Raw genomic sequence first — 16,008 nt, 5'->3', positions numbered from 1 at the left:
ACCCAAGCTAGGGATCCATTTGGCTATTTTTCTTGTACCCACTCCTGATTCCTCCCACTATTAATGCTGGCAAGGGCCTAGCTCCGACACTGTCAGGCCTTGGGCACTGTCACCTCGGATGTGTGGGTTCAGCCTGGGCCCTGTGAATGATACACAGCAGCTGCTGGATTACCTGAAAACAGCTTCTGCCATCACCCACCTGACACTTCCCTGAGCTGCTTGGGGCTAGGGAACGTGGGCCCAGCTCTCCTGATCACCGACCCTTTCTTGAATGTCAGCAAACTGGGCAGCAAGATGTCCAGCGTAATGTCCCGTGCTTGTTGGACCTCACAAAGGGTCTGAAGTCAAACTCACATCAGGTCTGGCATCTTGGAAAGTGATGTCCCCATTCTGCCATCCCCTGGCACAGAGTTTTTATCAACACAGGGACATGCACCTCCCTAGCCCTGGTATTTCTGTTGAGAGTTCAGGCAACCTCCTGGTGAGCCCATTACAGGAGACCCAGATTCAAGTTCCCCCATCAGATCCTGGCTGGCTCAGCTTGGCCCCTCAGCTCTAGGCAGCTCTGTGGGATGCTGACTTGCATTGACAGAAGTTCCTCCTGTGGACGCTTAAGGTCAAAATCAAAACCATTGGAACACCAAAGCGAACTAGCGTGTCAACTCAACAGACGCTTGTTGGAAGCCTGCCAGAAGCAGGGCACTCTAGCGAGCTTTGGAGGGAGGAAAACAAGTGCTAGCATGCCAGCCCATTCTGGATTGGACCAGCCATCCCCTGAGGGTTGTGGCATCGTGTCCAGTGGTGGAGAAGCCCCTTCTATAGAAACCATACATCCCCACCTCACTGGTCTGCCCAACAGAGGCTTATTGCAAACTTCGGAGGAATGTGCTCAGCACTGCTACCAGCCCTCCGCTCGATCCCACTACAGAATAAGAAACTGAAGCAAATGAGGGGGAGAAAAAGGCCTTGCTCAGGTTTCGGAGCATCAGGCCCAGCAGGCACAGTGTCTCCAACAGGGGTGTCCTGTGCCATGTTGTGCCATGGACTTCTGCCAAGGGTAGTAACAGGGAGACTGGTGTTAAATCCTAGAACCTTAGAGTGGAGAGGGGATTAGGTCCAACATCCCGCCCAGTACAGCATCTTTGAGGGGCAGTCAACATTTAATTGTGTGCTTAAATAATTCCAGAGATACAGCATGTATATCCCTCTTCCACTGGTGGACAGATTGTTGTCCCACCTGTGTAGAACAGGTCCCTTCCCCAGCTCCTCCAGATGGGCCAGGGCTTTTGGGAGCAAGGTAAGGAACAACAGCTGGCATGATCCTTGAGCCTACTTTCTTGGAGCTGCTCCTAGACACAACACAGACACAACATGGGCTGGCGGGAGACTACGGGGCTAACCATGGCGAGGCTAGAGCAGACAGCAGGCTCGGAACATCAGCAAGTCCTCCTCTGGACTGAGTTCCAATGAGAGAAACTCATTGGCTGCAATGAAGACTACAGTGCCACGCTGCAAGGAGAGCTCAGACTTGGATACTGCCGGGTTACCCTTTGCTTTTCCCTTCACCACCAGGAGGATGCTGGCTGACTCTATGTTGGTAACCGTGTAGAAGCGAGTGGTAGAAGGAACCTGTGGAAAGAGAAGTAGATGGAACCAAAGGGGAGCAGGACCTGCCATTGCCCTAACTTACTGGTATAGTGTAGACCCGGAGGAAAGGAAAAATGGATGGGGTAGGCTGGTTGTGGAGATGTGCTGATCACAGCCTGGGTGCCTAGTGACAAGCTTTACTAAGTTGGTCTATATCTCCTGTATGCACTAAAGCAGCCACCCTGTCTCCTTCGTCTCATACCCCATATCTAACCTGGGGGTGCCAGAGGGCCCAGGGATTGAGGAGGTGGGGCAGCATCCCCACAGCTCACCTTGATCTGTAAAACTGCAAATTCAGGTACAGGTGGATTGTAGATGAAAACATAAGGGTCAACTTCATCAGCCACGGGAGGAAAGAGTTTTGAACTACTTGGGGCCGGAGTGTAGTTGAGCATGTCACATAGGGTTGTCACATCAATGAACTTGGGTGTCAGGCCAGCTCGCACTGTGTTGTCTGAGCATGCCATACACTCCACACAGTCTAGAAGGAGTGGACACACTGGTCAGTCTACCTATCTTCCCCATCCCCTAGCATTCCCTCCACAGAAGCAGGAAGACAGATTCCCTGACCGCCATGCTGGCCTACACTCTTCCAGCAGCACCCCATCCTCAAACCACCAGCTATCCCTAGGACATCCAAGCCTCCTACCTTGAAGGAGGCAGCCCATAAAGGATTACTCAAGGGAAGTAAGTGTTCACTAACATAGGCCCTTGACATTCTGTCTCTGCTTCAGCCCCATATTTACCCCTTCTTTTGCCCAGCTTTATTTTAGGGCAGGATATCAAACTTGGGGCCGCACAGGCCAGTGGTCAGAACCAGACTGAAATACAATTGTGAAATGTTTAACACAATGAAATAAAATACCCCATAGTTAATGTTAACTTGTGGTTTTTAAGTCAGTCTGTGGCCCACAAGGATCCATTTCTTTTTGAGCTGACACCAGTGTTTTAGGGGATCTGAGTCAAAGTGGTAGTGAGAAGGAATTGAAAAGCAACGAGGGAAGCAAGGCGGTTAGTGGCTGGAGACATCTGCACATTTCTCTACGGCCCGCCGCACTACTTGGAAATACGGCCCTCTTGCTGGGACCCTGAGCCTGTGGACCAGAAAGCTGGCCTGTGGACCCATCCACCTGGCCCTTGCTGCCCTTCCCCACTCACCTCCATTTAAGTAGGCATGGGGCTCATTGGCCTCCAAGAAGATGGCTTCCCCTGGTTTTAGCATCACCAAGTTCAGGAAGTAAATGATAAAGCAGCCGATGTCACCAGGATACTGTTCGTGAAGCTTCAGGAGGAGTGCCCCATTACAGTCTGTCACATCTTTCCCTTCTGCCACTAGATGGGAAGAGGTGCCAGAAGCAGGTCAGAGGCCCCTGATCCTCCCCATTGCAAGCTTCACCCCCCTCTCCATAGGCCTGTTGTGCTGGGCAATAAAAGACAAGGCGGGGTGGGGCTGTGGTTGGCAGGGCACAGGCCTGATCCAGATGTCTCTGAAAACAGTGCAGTAACAACATAAGGCAGCTTATAATGTGTGCATTAGACAGCACAAGAGAAGGGGAGAGAGCACGAGGCTTCCTGGACTCCCTTGTTTTAGAATCAATAAGAGCCTGGGTTCTGGATCTGCCAGTGCCACTTTTATATGGGGTGGTCTTGGGCAAATCATTTAACCCGAGCTCTGATTTCCTCATCTGTCAAATGAAAATACTGGCACTACTCCAACTTCACAGTTGTGAGGATCAGATGAGGTACTATGTTGCACAAACTGTCAAACACGACAGAAAGATAAGCTATTCCTGTGGGTGGGGGGGAGTCAAGGAAGACTCTGGTGGGGAAGCGAACTTGGTCCCAAGCCTTTAAGTATGGGTAGGAGTTCCTTAGGCCCAAGGGAGGAAAGAAGACAGCTTCAGAGGATAGCATGAGCAAAGACGTGTTCTGCTGACAAGGACACTAGCCTGGCTGTCACAGGAGATGAGCTCCGGATGCCTACAGCATCCCGCCAGCTAAATATGTGATTCTCCTGTCTTGTGCCAGTCTGTTGTTCAGCATGCCTGCACTCCCTAAGGTAGGAACCATAGCTTGTGTCCCCCAAGGGCATGGCTGAGCACAAAAGGCTCTCGAGGCTGGATGGGTTCTCGTGCAGCCCCAGATCTTCTTTCCCTTCCTCTGCAGAGGAGGTGAAAAAGTGTATCCAGAGCATTGGGGAAAATGGTAGTCTTAACTGAATTAGTAAGTATCTTAGGAGTCACCTAGTTCATGCAGAATAACTCCAATTAAATGTTACCTTGAAAGTTCTGTCATGTTCAGTTAAACTGCAACTCTTGTTGAAAATGAAATACCAAAGAGCCAGTGCCCACCCCAAATTTGGTTTCACTCGGTGTACGCCATTGGGGAAAAAAGGGTGAAGGTCCCATTAGAGCATCCCAGGTTCTCCACCAGGACAGCGTAGAGACATCGAATTGACAAGCCGAGCCCACCATGGCACCAAAGCCATCCATGCCAACCTTCCTGAGAGATGCGCTTCACCAAGATGTGGAGCTGCTCCTCAAAGTCCTCCTTTTCACTCTTCATCATTTTGGTGAAGCAGACTCGAAGAGCAGAAGAGATAGTCTGGAGGTCTTGGCCCACACTCTGCTCCAGCTCTTCTGCTGCCTTACTGCCAATCAACAGCCGGAGCTCTGGCACCTCTGCAGGAAGATGAGCCTGGGGTCTGACACCAGAACCAGGCCCCCTCCCACCTGCCCTGGAAGTGGCAAGGATAGGGCCCCCCAAATCCTCATAGCCCTGAGACTGCTGGCACAAGCCAGCAAAAGAACACATCATTGGCCAGCCCGTGGTTTTAATTTCCAGACCTCCCTGCTGCTTAGGACTATTCATTCTAGGCTTCACAGCCTCCCCAGCCACCCCCATGAAGAGCTTGACTGAAAGTCACTTCCCTGCACTGTCAAAATCAGTCTTATAGCTATCCTGGGATTGATGTTGAGTCACATCCTATCTGAAAAGGTCTTCCGAACATTCTAGAGGCCCTTAGGATGCTACCCTCTGGCTCCCAGTGGTTACCCTTTCTTCCATAGCCCCAGGCCCACCCTACTGTCCATGGCCTTACTCTGAAGAAAGTCCACGATCTCCTGGACAGGCCGGAAGCCACATAAGGCCTGGAAAGGGGTAAGGGCAATGGCCATCTCTGGCTTGTGGTTATTATCTGGGTAGTGTTCAGGGGCCTGGGCATGAAGCTTCGCTGCCAGTTCCTGTGAGGGAGTCAGGGAGACGATAAACACATTAGGATCTCTGGCCACCTCTCTAGCTACCTGGAAGCATTCCCAAACTTGTGCTCATCCCATGGTACCCACCTACACTTAGGCAAGCAGGTGTTGCCAAACAGTTTGCCCTAGTCTCCTTTCCCCTCAGTTCCAGGGGCTGGCTTCTTGGATAAGTTCAGTCTCAGCTACAGGTCTGGTTCAGCACACGGCCAGCCAAGGGCCTTGCCAAGAAGCCATGAGGGAGGAAGGCCTGGCCTCACTCCAAACCCAACTGAGAACTAGGTCTCTGTGACTCTCACATGCTATATTGCTGTGAGCGCAGCTATGCATGTGCTGCTGGGAGACCTGGGGATGATACGAGGACACAGGTTCTTATTGTCAGAGGATCCCCCTGCCTCATCTTGAGAGCTGGGAAGCCCAAGCTCTGGTTCCAGCTCCCCCACCAATCATTTCATGTCTCTCAGCCTCAGCTGCACCTATAAAAGCAGGCCCCTCTCACTGTAAAGGGGACCTCACGGGTCCCTTCCAGCTCTAACATGTTATAGCAAAAGAATGATCCTTCAGGTCCTCTGGAACAGGCCTAGGGTAGGTAAGGAGAGTGGCAGAGCATCTACACAGTGCTTGGCCCATGCTGGATACCCAGGCATGGCCTGCTAGCCAAAGCCAGGCCCCAGAGAGTTCAGTCATGTGCCTCGGGATTGAGCTTTGGGTTGGACAAGGAAGGGTGACGTCGTCAGTGCCAGGGAGGGCTGGTGAGGTTGCTGTGGGGGGACATCCTGAAAAAGAAAATCTCTTTCCCTCATTGTCACTGGCCCATGCTTATCTCCTACCTTATTGGGATGTGCCTGGATGGAAAGGGCTGTATTGACAGATAGCACTTTGAAGAGGAAAGGCAGATTTCCATAGGTTTTTTTGACACTGTTCCCTAAGCAAGGCAAGTTGTTGGCAATCCACTTCCCCAGGGTCTTCTCCGAAATATCAGTGTCAGGAATCACAGCGTCACCCCGGGGGTGGGTTCCCATCCACATCTGAACAGGAGAGAATCATTAGTCAGACAGGGAAAGTGATGGTGAGTTACTGCTTAGAGGATCAAGCCAGCACCACAATCAGGTACAGACCCCTGAGAAAATCCTGTAGTGATTTTGTTTCTATTCTGTAACTGCTTGAGCCATGTTTCTTTGTCTCTGAGTTAAATTCTGAAGTTCATGAGTCCAGATGTTCAGTTTTCCCTCTGTGAGTTAGTTTAAAATTCAGTTGTCCCATAAATCACCTTAAATCAAAGAAACATATTGTCTCTACACATCTTACTCTCTATGTACAATTAAGGGAGATCTGTGATCTCGCCAACAAGTGTTGTGAGATGCAGGTGGGTGCCAGGAAGACGGTTATCTCTGCAGCAATGCTGGCTGTCCTTCAAGAAAGTCTGGACTGTTATCCCTGTGACTCTAGCCATGCAGGTGGACGCCACCTATGAGCTTTCCCTAGCAACAAGATGGAAGGAGGAGAGGTTGTTGCTAGCCGCCTATTCCATCATGATACTAAAGACTTTGCAACCAGTCATGTTGTTTTATGTTTCCTGTTTGTCCCCAAACTATATAAAAACTAGCAAGCCCCATCTCATGGTCTTTAGACTGCCTGGAACTGAGAGACCCCTTTTATTGGTAATTGCTAACTGACCAATAAACCGAATGTACTCAGAACTTTGTGCCTCAGTTTACTTCAACTGCAATCACAACACCCCCTTGACTACACCCATCTCAACACAAGATCACCAACTCCCAAACATCTACAGGTTGGAGTAGTCCCAGACTGTGTCAGGAGAATGGAGTTTGAGCCCTGATTCTATCATTAGGTAGGCAACCATAGTACTGGGCTAGAGTCTGGAGGACTTGGTTCACTAAGTAGAGATGGCACCTTGAGCACATCACCTAACTTCTCTGGGACTCAATTTTTTTTAAAAACAAATTTTATTAACTTATTTTGATTTATCAGCAGTCACTTCCATATGCTTTTGAGTTTAAAATTTTTCTCCCCCTTCCTCCCCACCCCCCTCCCCAAGACGGCGCACAATCTGATATAGACTATACATTTACATTCCTATTAATCATATTTTCACATTAGTGATGTTGTAAGTAAAAATTAAAACCAATAGGAGGAACCATCAGAAAGAGGAAACAAAACTCAACAGAAGAGAAAAAAAATAGCAATTCAACTTCCATAGTTCTTTCTTCGGATGTGGATGGCATTTTCCATTATGAGGCCTCTGTAGATGTCTTAGATCCTTGCATTGCTGGGAAGGGTTAAGTTTATCAATATTAGTCATCACACAACGTGGCTGTTATTGTGTACAATGTTCTCTTGGTTCTGCTCACTTCACTCAGCATCAGACCATACAAGTCTTTCCAGGTTTTTTCTGAAGTCAGCCTGTTCATCATTTCTTATAGCACAATAGTATTCCATCTGGGACTCAGTTTTGACTGTTCACCGACCTCACAGGTGGGTAGGTTGATAGGGTCAAATGGTAGACACTGTACAGGTATATGGAATTATTATCAATCTGATGGGCCTTCTGATTGTCCTGGGTCATGGTCCATCCCCTGTCCCCCACCCCCTATTTTCCCTGTGCAAGTTAAGCCTCAAAATTGAGGAGGGAATCAGTGACTGCTATAAGTTTTGAGGAAAAAAAGAATAACCACCCCCAGATTATGTTTTTTCAAACCTCCTGTTTCCTTTCTGCTGGCAGAAAATCACATCTGTTTGTGTCAGTGTTATCTTTCAGTCTGTAAGCACTGGTTGGGTTGAACTTCCTTCTTTCTAATCACCTGCCAAAGGGGAATAGGTTACCACGAGAAGCTGAAGGACTCCAGGGTGGCTGGGGCTCCCTAGGACAGTTTCTGGATCCCTGGGCATGGCTCATCTGTGAGAGAAAGGGCCTTCCTCACCTCTGCATATGGCTTGTCCTCTTGAATTTGGACCATCATTGGGTCACTGTTTGCCAGCAACTGGGCCACTTCGCTGGAAAAGCCCAACTTCCCCCAGGCATAATGCTGAACGGGGCAGGACAGCAGGAACACTGCGGGAGGAGAAGATGGTCAGCCCAAACTCTGGTGCTTTCTAAACACCTGGCTTTATGGGAAGGGGCTAAGAAGATACTGGTCAGGTCCAGTCCAACTGTAGAGCTGCTTTCACTGGCTCTTCGCAGACTGAGGAGAAGGAGCTTTTATCCTTTTGGGGTCTTAGACCCATTTGGCAATCTGGTGGAGCCCTCACCATCTCCTCCCCCGAATGTTTTTAATGCCATAAAATACATAGGATTGCAGAGGAAATGAATTACTTTGAAACGGTATCTAAGTATTTTTTTTCCAATAAAGGTCACAGAGCCCAGTCAAGGACCCTTGATTTATGAGAAACTCAAAGCCTGCCCTGCAGCCCCAATCCTAGTGAACCAGTGATGCTCTTGGGGCACTAGGCCCTCTCAGAAAAGGAGATTCCCTCTCCCGGACACTCAGCAGACTCCCCAACATCCCACAGGTGTGTGTGCCTATGAGTGCCGAGGATCTGAATTGTGTGTGTGATTGCAGAGAGGGTCACATACGTGTGCTTGCAAACTGAACTCCCAGAACCCTCATTTTAGCCACACTGAACAGTGGAAGGAGCCTCGCTTTGAATGCCAGCTTTGGCAAGAATTCCCCACAGCCCTTTGGGCAAAGCACTTTGATCCCTTGGGTTCTAAATCATGATCCTCTAGGCTTTAGATTCCTTCTCTGTAAAATGAGGGGAGCCCCTGTTCCCACAGCACCTTCAGGGCTTTTTTTCCCTAAGAGAAGTTACTGCCTCCCCTAATGGGACAATTAGGGTGCATGTTCCATTCTCCATTTTAGACTTCATTCAGGTTAAAGAGAAACTGGGATGATACTCAGAAGAGTCCACTAAGTTTACTGAGGGCTTTAGGGACATGTCCCTAAATTTCAAGCTTTCTTGGGGTGATTTGCATATCTTCTTCACCTGCTGTACCACTGAGGAGAATCTGGGAACGAGCCCAAAAATCTGGGGACCATTTGGCTGACCCCACAAACTACCCCCCCAGAAACAGCTGCTGTTCCCACTACTGACCCAGAAGAGTGAGGATAGGGCAAAGAGAGACTATATGGTAATTTGCCCATTAGAAGGCCTAAGAACTGCATTTCAAAAGCAAGCAAATTTTTTTTTTTAGTGAGGCAATTGGGATTAAGTGACTTGCCCAGAGTTACACAGCTAGGAAGTATTATGAGTCTGAGGCCGGATTTGAACTCAGGTCCTCCTGAATCCAGGGCCGGTGCTCTATCCACTGTGCCACCTAGCTGCCCCCAAAAGCAAGTAAATTTTCAAAAAATTAAGGAAATTACTCAGGGAGAAAAGGAAAACCCTGCCCTTTTCCAAGTCATGCTAGTAGAAGCTATTTAAAAGTATATGAATTTAGATCCCAATTCTATAGAAGGGGCAAGAATCCTTAGCATGTATTTCATTAATTAGTCTGCCCCAGATATTAGGAGGAAACTGCAGAAATTGGCAAGGGGACCCCAAACACCTCAGGCCCAATTACTATTGTTTGAATACACTCCTTCCTTATGCTCTCCTCTTGCCCTGCCTCTTTGTTGGGAAGGGACCTGATGGTGAAGTTGGGAGAGCCAATCTTATCTGGTTAAGCCTTCCATCTCCTTTTTCCCTTTGTGCACCAGACCTCCCCATGTTCCCCCGGAAGTGTGGGAGACAGCTGAGCTAATTGTTTGGGATCAGGGAAATTCTGGGCGAGCTCTTCATGCCACCCCAACTGTTGTTAACCTCCTTGCCAGGTCTGTCTCCTCCAGGGTCCTAGCCATCAACTTCCAGATGATTGCTCAGGCTACTAACCTTTGACTGAGTCCAAGGTTTTCTAGCCCATTGGACCTGAAGTCTGACCCTTGAACTGGACCCAGAGAGGCAGGGACAGCTCTATGCCCCTTGCCAGCAGGGTCCCATTTATCTAAGGGATTCTCCTTGCATTCTCCCACTTAATCAAGATCTTGGACGTTCCCCTAAGGCTAGAATCCCATCAACTGGCCTTTCATTATCATCTTCACCCTCCCAATTCTCTGTAACCCTTAACCTAGCCTAGCCCTTACCTTCCTAAGGCCCCTGGCCTGCTTCCCACCCCTGATCCTATCTAGACTCTATTCTCTCTTGGCCACGTGGTCCAGGTCCCTGGTGTTCTCGTTCACCCCAGCTTGCTGGCTGCTCCTATCCAGATCCTTCCTAGAGCCCTCCCACAGTCTTTCTGTATATGAGGTCCATCTTGTCCCCATTAAGGTGCTTGGATTCCTTAAGAACCTAGCCAAGGGCTCACAAATGTTCAGATTTCCTGAAGAGTTGGCCAACATGGCGAATCTTTAATAAACCTTGCTTCTGGCTGAAAAAATAAAATAAAATGAAATGAGGGGTTGGCCTGCCCGGTCCCCAAGGCCCTCCTGCTCTGATATTCCATGATGATCATGTGGTTCATCTTATTCCCTATGGTTTGAGCTATTGTTCCTCCAACTGTATGGGCTCCTAAAGGCAGAGCCCTCTCCCACCCCCTCCCCACCCCCGGCAAGGCCAATACAGGGCAGAGCACAGACAAGCCCCCTGATTTCTGGAATCAGATTGCGTGAGTAGAAGCATTTGTAACTCTGTGGTTGTTGACGGGTGCCAAGTGGGACAGGGTGTGCTTCTTGGTTCCAGGACCATTTTTCAAAAAAATTGATATCTCTTGTTTTTGAGAGACTGTAGGGGCTAAAGAGCTGGCCTCAGAGTCCGGAAGACCTGGATTCAAGTCCTGCTTCTGGCAACTACTGACTTTGGGATCCTGGACAATTACCTCAAGCTCTCAGTGCCTGAAGCAGCTCTGAACACACTCCAAAGTGGATTCATTGGTAGAAGTCCTGGACCATCACAGGTCCAGCCTCTGAACCTTTGGCTTTTGCATCCTCTCCATTTCCTAATCTTCTTCCCTCCCTCCCCCTCTCTCCCAACTGTTGTTGTTGTTCAGTCATGTCCAACTCTTTGTGACCCCATTCTGGGGTTTTCTTGGCAGAGATACTGGAGAGGTTTGCCGTTTCTTTCTGTACTTCATTTTACAGATAAAGAAACTGAGGCAAACAGGATTAAGTGACTTGTCCAGGGTCACACAGTGTCTGAGGCTAGATCTGAACTCAAGTCTCCCTGACCCTAGGTCCAGTGCTCTATCTACTGCACCACCCAGCTGGCCCCTTCTCCCTAATGAGACTTTAAAAGACCTTATCACAATGAACTGTACTTTCAGATGACTTTAAGGTCATTACAAAGATCCCATATCAGTCACTCTCAAGAGGTAGTGGAGCGCAGGGACAGCTAGGTGGCTCTGGAGCTAGAGCTTTGGCCTTGGCATCCAGAGGACCTGAGTTCAATTCTGGCCTCAGACACCTGACACTTACTTTGTGACTTAACCCCTATTGCCTCACCAAAAAAAAAAAAGGTAGTGAGCTTCCCATTTTCCTAGAAGTGCTTAAGTAGAGGCTGGATAACTACCTGGTGGGGATACTGTAGACATCCCATGCACTTCGGCCTGATAAAGCTTCCTCATCGTCTGCCCTCATCACCGAGCTTCCTCCCACAGCTCACCCAGTCTGTTCAGACTCCTCAACCTGGCAGTCAAGGCTCCAGACATGCAGGCCTCAGTTTACCCTTCCTATCTCCCATTCCTCCCCAAGCATGGGGTGTTGCCCAGCCTTTGTCTACCCCGATAGGGCCTTCAATACCAATCAGGTCTGGCCCATGGCCACCTGGTTGGGATCTATCTATTCCCATATGTCCTTTTAATCCCAATTCCAATAGTTTCTTCCAAGAAGTCTACCTTGATTCCCTCCAGTATACAAATCACATTTCCGCCCAGAATCTCACATAGCATTTGATTTGTACCGTTTAATGTACTTACTGTGCATTAGCATAGATTAGTGTGTGTCATCTTGCCCCACTAGACTATAATTTCTCTGCATTTGGGGACCATGTGTATATACAGCAGGCACTTAATAAATGCTAGCAGAACAGTTTTTAAACAGATGGCCCTTAAGGGGTCTTTCCAGCTCTTGAGGGTTTACAGTTTCTCTCTCTCTCTCTCTCTCTCTGTGTAAGACCCTTCCCATAAATAAGTACTTTAACAAACCTATTTATAATACTGAGAATTTGAGAAGCTATGTTGTAGTCATTAGAGAAACAGCCTCAGAACTGGGAGTCCCACCTTTCACACTCACTGGCAGTAGGACCTGAGGGAATTCCCTTAACACTTTAGCTCTAAGATGACAAATTGCAAAGGTGCTGACTTGCCCTGGTGGAGGGTGTTTACTCCTGAAATGCCAGGAGCCCCTCCACCTGGGGCTCTTGTCTGTATTCTTTGAGTTCAAGTTGGCCACAGGGACTCACCCTCAAAGAGGTTTCTTCCTGGGGACCAGCCTCCTGGTCATGGGCCTCTCTCTAAAGAGCTAGGCTCATCCTCAGGAAGCAGAGTGGACGCTTCTGTTACAGAGCCGTCTTGGCTTGGCAGAATCTGCCCCAGCCTGCAGGTAGATGGTAGGCCTCTAATATCTGAGTCACCTCAATGTGGGAGTGGGGGTTAACTTGGAGAGGGAGCTCCCCAGAAGCACCCAAGGAAAGGTGACAATCTGCTAGGTGCTCCTCCTGCTCCTGATTCACACTTCCATAGCACCACAGGGTTTGGCTGAAGGAGGCAGGCTCTGGAGTGGAGCTGGGAATGACGCTGGCTTGAGTCCACTTAGGAACAATGAGAAGCCAAAGCTTCCTCCTTGGACGGTGAGTATGGGGTAAGGATCAACCCCCAACCCCCAAGGCTGAGCAGAGAAGCCAGAGACAAAAAGTCATAATATTGAGTATAATTCTCCTGGATTAGATAGTGAGCTCCCTGAGGGCTGGCACTGCCTTCTGCCTCCTTTTGCATCCAAGGTGCGCAGCTCAGTGCCTGGCACACAGCAGGTACTTAAGAAATGTTAATGGATTAATAATATCTATATGAATTAATATTAATAGAAACTCCCCTCTGCATTTGCTGCTCTGCCAGAACACGATGCGCCCCCATACCCTCTGGCCTCCCCACCACCACCACCTTTCCTGCCTCCTTCTGTGTGTGGTCTCCCCCCATTAGACTGGAAGCTCCCTGAGGGCAGGAACTGTCTTCTTATTAATTGTATCCCCAGCACTTGGGCAGCTAGGTGGTGTAGCCGATACAGCGGCAGGCCTTGGAGTCAGGAAGACTCTTCCTGAATTCCAATTTGACCTCACACACTGGGTGACCCTGGGCAAGTCACTTAAATGGGTTTGCTTCAGTTTCCTTATCTGTAAAATGAGCAAAGGAAGGAGGAAGGAAATGGCAACCCCTCCAGGGTCTTTGCTAAGAGAACCACAAATGGGGTCACCAGAGAATCAGACTTGAGGGAACAAAAACAAAGAAGCAGCCCCAGCACTTAGCACATAGTAGGTACTTTAAGGTTTACACATTTTCTCATTTGATCCTCATAACCACCTTAGGAGGTAGGTGCAACTATGACCCCCATTTCACAGATAAGGAAGCTGAGGCAGACAGCCGGGAAGTGACTTGGCAGTGTCTGAGGCAGGATTTGAACTTGGGTCTCGATGACTCCCCAAACCTTAAAGCCTGTATGGAGGCCAGCCCTTACTACGGGATGACCTCCAAGGCTCCTTACGATCCTACTGTGGCCCAGTGGGTAGGAGCCAGAGTCAGGAGGACCCTTCCCAGGCAGTAACAGCTTCCCCACTGCCTGCCTCAGTTTTCCCATCTGTCAAATGGAGAATAATAAGAATGGCCCCAGCCCCCAGGGCTGCTGGGAGGTCTAGAGGAGCTCCTGTCGCTAAAGCACTTCGCAAACTCTACAGCACTACCTCGGCGTCGGGGGGCCTAGGGGTGCGCCCCAGCTTCGTTGACGCCTCCCGCCCCGCGCTCCTCGGTTTCCCTATGTGTGCACTGGAGGCGGCTGGATTCTCCCTAAGGTCCCTCCCAGCGGGGAACCCCAAACACATCCGGAGTCCGGGACCGAGACTCCGCCCCCCGTTACCCCGGGAGACCAGCTCCAACCCTGACCCCCTTCCCGCCGCCCTCCGTGGAGTCGCGAGCCACGCGAGGGGCTTCCCCCACCGTGTGTCCCCCTTTTACCCCCCCATCCCCTGCAGGCCCTTAGGTCACCTCGCGAGTCGGCCATCCTCGCTCCCGGCTCCCGGCACGTCTGGATCTCCCGAGAGCCGAGTGTTACGTCACCAGCCTGAGCGCGGGGCCCCCTGGGAAATGTAGTCCTGGTCGAGGCTCAGCCCCGCGGACTCTTTCAGAGGCGAGAGGTAGGAGGAGGAGAAGGTAAGGGGGACGGGGAGGAGAAGGTAAGGAGGAGTGAGGGAGCAGGAGGAGGAGGGAGGAAGAGAGGATGGAAGAGGAGGGAGGGATGAGGAGGAAGAGGAGGTAAGGGGGAGGAGGGAGAGAGGAGGAGGTAAGGAAGAGGCGAGAGGTAGGAGGAGGAGAAGGGAGGAGAAGGATGTGACAGTCCCAGTGGAGGGGCAGCTTTGGGGACCCTATGACCTGACCCTGGGATTTCTGTTTGCTGAAGTGTGCCTGTCATGTAAAATGAAGTATCCTAGCTAGCATTTATAGAGTGCTTTGCAAATAGTGTTTCATTTGTTTCTCACAACAACCAAGAGAGGTAGATAGTACGATTGTTATTATTGTATTATCCCTATTTTACAGAGGGGGTGACATGACTTGCCCTGGGTCACACACCTAGTAAGTGTCTGAGGCTGGATTTGAACCCAGGTCTTCCTGAGGCCACAGCCAGAGGCTCTATCCACTGCACCACTTAGCTGAAGGGGGGGTGGGGGAGGGAGGAAGCATTTATGAAATGCTTACTATCTTCAAAGCACTGTGCTAAGCTTTGGGTGTATAAGTAGAAAAGTGATAGAATGTTGCTTGCCTCCTCAAAGGATGGGGGAGGGGAAGGAGGAAGAGAATTTGGACCTCACAATTTAAGAAAATGAATGTTAAAAAATTTTTACATGTAATTGGGAAATACTTAGTGAAATTAAAATATACTTTTAAAAAATTAAAAAAAGAAAAGTAATACAGTCCCTCTTCTAAGGAAGCTTAATGGGCCTGGAATCAGGAAGACCTAGATTCAAATCCCATCTCAGATAATTATTAGCTGTGTAATCTGGTCAAGTCACTTAACTGCTTCCAGCTCCTCATCTGTAAAATGGGGCTAATAATAATATCTCCCAGGGTTGTCATGAGGACCAAATCATAATTGTAGAGCATTTTGCAAACCTTAAATTGCTATGTATATGCTAGCTATTATTAGTATTACTTTAACGAGAGATAGGAAGTTTCATCTTTAAGCCAGATAGAAAGGCCCAGGGGCCTTTAGGATGCAGCAGCACAGCAGGAGATATTGCCTCATTTTTTATGTCACTTCCACCAATTCAATCATATATGTTTCTAATGTTGACTTGAAGGGGCTAATGTCTCTGGTGGCAAGAACTTTCTTTAACAGGGTTTTGGCAACTGTGGCCATAGCTGGAAGAGAAGCCAGGCCACATCTCCTCTGGCCTTGTTCCCATTGGTGGTGGTGGTTGAGAAAGTGGACCCCTTCCCCAAAGTAATTTCTCTTCTTAATGATGATCTGGAAGCACTGTCGTTCCCAGGTTCTTGGGTTTAGAATCATGCATTCCCTCCCCTGAGAGAGATGGTGGTCCAGATGGTAGCAGCGCTCCTATCTCCTCCATACTAGCTTGAGACCCTGTAGCCTTTCCCAACCCCTCTTAATTCTAGCACCTTCCCTGTACTGATAATCTCCAACGTATCCCATCTGTATCTTGTTTCTCCATGGTTGTTTGCATGTTGCTGTCCCCCATCCCTGCCCCCAGACTGTGAAATCCTGGAGAGCAGGAACTTTTACCTTTCTTTGTCTCCCCTGTGCTTGGCACAGATCCTGGTACATAGAAAGCACTATATAAATGTTAGCTATCATCATTCTTATTGTATGCTTGTTGACTTATTTACTTGATT

The 16,008-nt window shown here is 49.2% G+C and overlaps 1 protein-coding gene across 2 annotated transcripts; it reads right to left on the bottom strand.

Moving 5' to 3' along the window:
• Window positions 1-1,141: 1,141 nt before the first annotated feature.
• Window positions 1,142-14,225, bottom strand: MPI (mannose phosphate isomerase). 2 transcript variants are annotated; one of them, XM_020994523.2, is made up of 8 exons: window positions 14,146-14,225; window positions 7,844-7,974; window positions 5,732-5,929; window positions 4,748-4,889; window positions 4,146-4,328; window positions 2,806-2,979; window positions 1,920-2,128; window positions 1,142-1,629 (listed from the first exon to the last, which is right to left on the bottom strand). In XM_020994523.2, exons 1-8 carry the CDS (start codon window positions 14,159-14,161, stop codon window positions 1,411-1,413), a joined length of 1,272 nt encoding a protein of 423 aa, XP_020850182.1. In that variant the 5' UTR covers window positions 14,162-14,225; the 3' UTR covers window positions 1,142-1,410. The 2 variants fall into 2 exon arrangements, with proteins under 2 accessions (XP_020850182.1, XP_078006931.1); XM_078150805.1 differs by lacking the exon at window positions 7,844-7,974 and having other exon boundaries at window positions 14,146-14,169.
• Between the last annotated feature and the right edge of the window lie 1,783 nt (window positions 14,226-16,008).

The sequence above is a fragment of the Phascolarctos cinereus genome, unplaced genomic scaffold (genome assembly GCF_003287225.1).
Source record: "Phascolarctos cinereus isolate Bilbo 61053 unplaced genomic scaffold, phaCin_HiC Scaffold_3;HRSCAF=262, whole genome shotgun sequence".
Taxonomy (NCBI): domain Eukaryota; kingdom Metazoa; phylum Chordata; class Mammalia; order Diprotodontia; family Phascolarctidae; genus Phascolarctos; species Phascolarctos cinereus.
This window is presented reverse-complemented; position numbering and strand designations above follow the sequence as displayed.

What these genes read in the sequence shown, in the direction of transcription:
- MPI (XM_020994523.2), bottom strand. An exon ending in GATCGTGGACTTTCTTCAGA is followed by an intron (nt 4,329 to 4,747) that starts GTAAGGCCATGG and finishes ATCTTCCTGCAG; the next exon opens with AGGTGCCAGAGCTCCGGCTG. An exon ending in CCATGCCTACTTAAATGGAG is followed by an intron (nt 2,129 to 2,805) that starts GTGAGTGGGGAA and finishes CACTCCTTCTAG; the next exon opens with ACTGTGTGGAGTGTATGGCA.